Source organism: Orbicella faveolata, unplaced genomic scaffold (assembly GCF_042242905.1).
Source record: "Orbicella faveolata isolate gen_17 unplaced genomic scaffold, um_ofav_v1 contig_3, whole genome shotgun sequence".
Taxonomy (NCBI): domain Eukaryota; kingdom Metazoa; phylum Cnidaria; class Anthozoa; order Scleractinia; family Merulinidae; genus Orbicella; species Orbicella faveolata.
This window is the reverse complement of record NW_028301558.1, coordinates 21,163,596-21,165,000: the sequence shown is the minus strand read 5'-3', so window position 1 is coordinate 21,165,000 and position 1,405 is coordinate 21,163,596. Positions and strand designations below refer to the sequence as shown.

The 1,405-nt window shown below is 39.9% G+C and overlaps 1 protein-coding gene across 1 annotated transcript in view; it reads right to left on the bottom strand.

The window, feature by feature from the left end:
• LOC110054886 (docking protein 2-like) overlaps nt 1–713 on the bottom strand; it is a 7,776-nt gene extending 7,063 nt beyond the window's left edge. Inside the window, exon 1 of the mRNA XM_020761256.2 lies at nt 1–713. This exon is cut by the window's left edge and continues 3 nt beyond it. Within this exon, the coding sequence (XP_020616915.1) occupies nt 1–93 (93 nt within the window). The 5' untranslated portion in view covers nt 94–713.
• Between the last annotated feature and the right edge of the window lie 692 nt (nt 714–1,405).

Here is a 1,405-nt window from a genome sequence, read left to right as displayed (position 1 = left end):
GTGTGTAAACTTTCTCTGTTTTCGCGGCAACTTCATCTCCAAAAATCCACACTTGACCAAATCCTCCACGTAACTCGCCATGTTCACTTTCATCTTCCACTAAATTTTACACTCGGCGAATAACAAAATTGCCCCGCGTGCATCGAAAAGCGTAAAGAACAGACAACAAATGTTAGCGATCTACTCCCTTGAGTTACAAGACGCGGAGCTGTGCGTAAACATCGGTAGCCACCTTGTACGAGGTGAAACCTTGAAAAATACTCCTTGTTTGTCAACGGACAACTATTGTTATTCAGTTCACATGCTGTTATCGTGTTGTGAGGGTGAGAGACGCTAGTTCCAGTGCTCTGGCGCGCCGTCAATAGCAACCGCGGGTCACGCAGTCACAAAATTTATGCTTTTCCCTCGAAAACAAACCGTAAATTATTCCTTTTAAAGCAACGGAAGACTGTCTGATGCTATCGAAATTCGCAACTTAAGAAAAATATTTTCCTTTCCGGATATTAAGCAGGGTAGACCACCGCAATCCTGGGTCAAAAATCACGCGACAATCCTTACGCTTCACTGGGTTTTACTTCTCACGACTAACACAAATATTGCGCTGTACAAGCGCGTTTCAACATTTCGAAAAGGCACGTCAAAAGCCGGTAAAAAGATCTCCAGTGTTGTGAATTGTGTTTTCGTGTTTTAGCAATGTAACTATTATTTTAGCCGGGAGCGTTTAGGTTAGCCCCTCCCTTCGAAACCACCTTTCTTTGAATAATGAGTGAAAATATAATCAAAACAAAACAACTTTTCAATATTCCACCAAGGTCACCCAGAATGAACGAACTTCCAAATGCACCGTCAGTTTAAGCGAGATATATTGTTTCTTTACATCACCATAAAAGCGAAGACTACATCCTCACGCAAAATGTTTGAAGCATGAAGACATGAAGTAATTTGCGAAGTGACGAGCTGACAAACAAATCATTCAAAATTCTCGAAATGGTCCAAAGTCCGTGAATCGCTAAAAATAAACCTTACTCTCAATGAGTCGGTTTGCTATAAAAGGTTTTGCTACATTTCAGCAATTTACGTACGTAACTAAGAATATTTGTCCCGCTTTTCAATATACATTTCAACGAGAAACCAGAAGTTCAATCATTCACAGTTGCGTGTTGTACAGTTTAAGGGAGGTGCATATAATAACAATAGCGACGAAAACAACTTGAACTCGTTCAAAACAAAGTACTTAAGGTTCAATCAGTTGATTCAGAATTATTTCATAGCCGAGTAATGACCAATCAAGTCACTGCTTCTATTGAGATTGACGGGAAAACAAGAAATACATTGCGCGATTATAAAATTGCTTAAAAAATTTCTCGCTTTCACTGCTCCGCCAATGCAAAAATAGGCAGAAAGA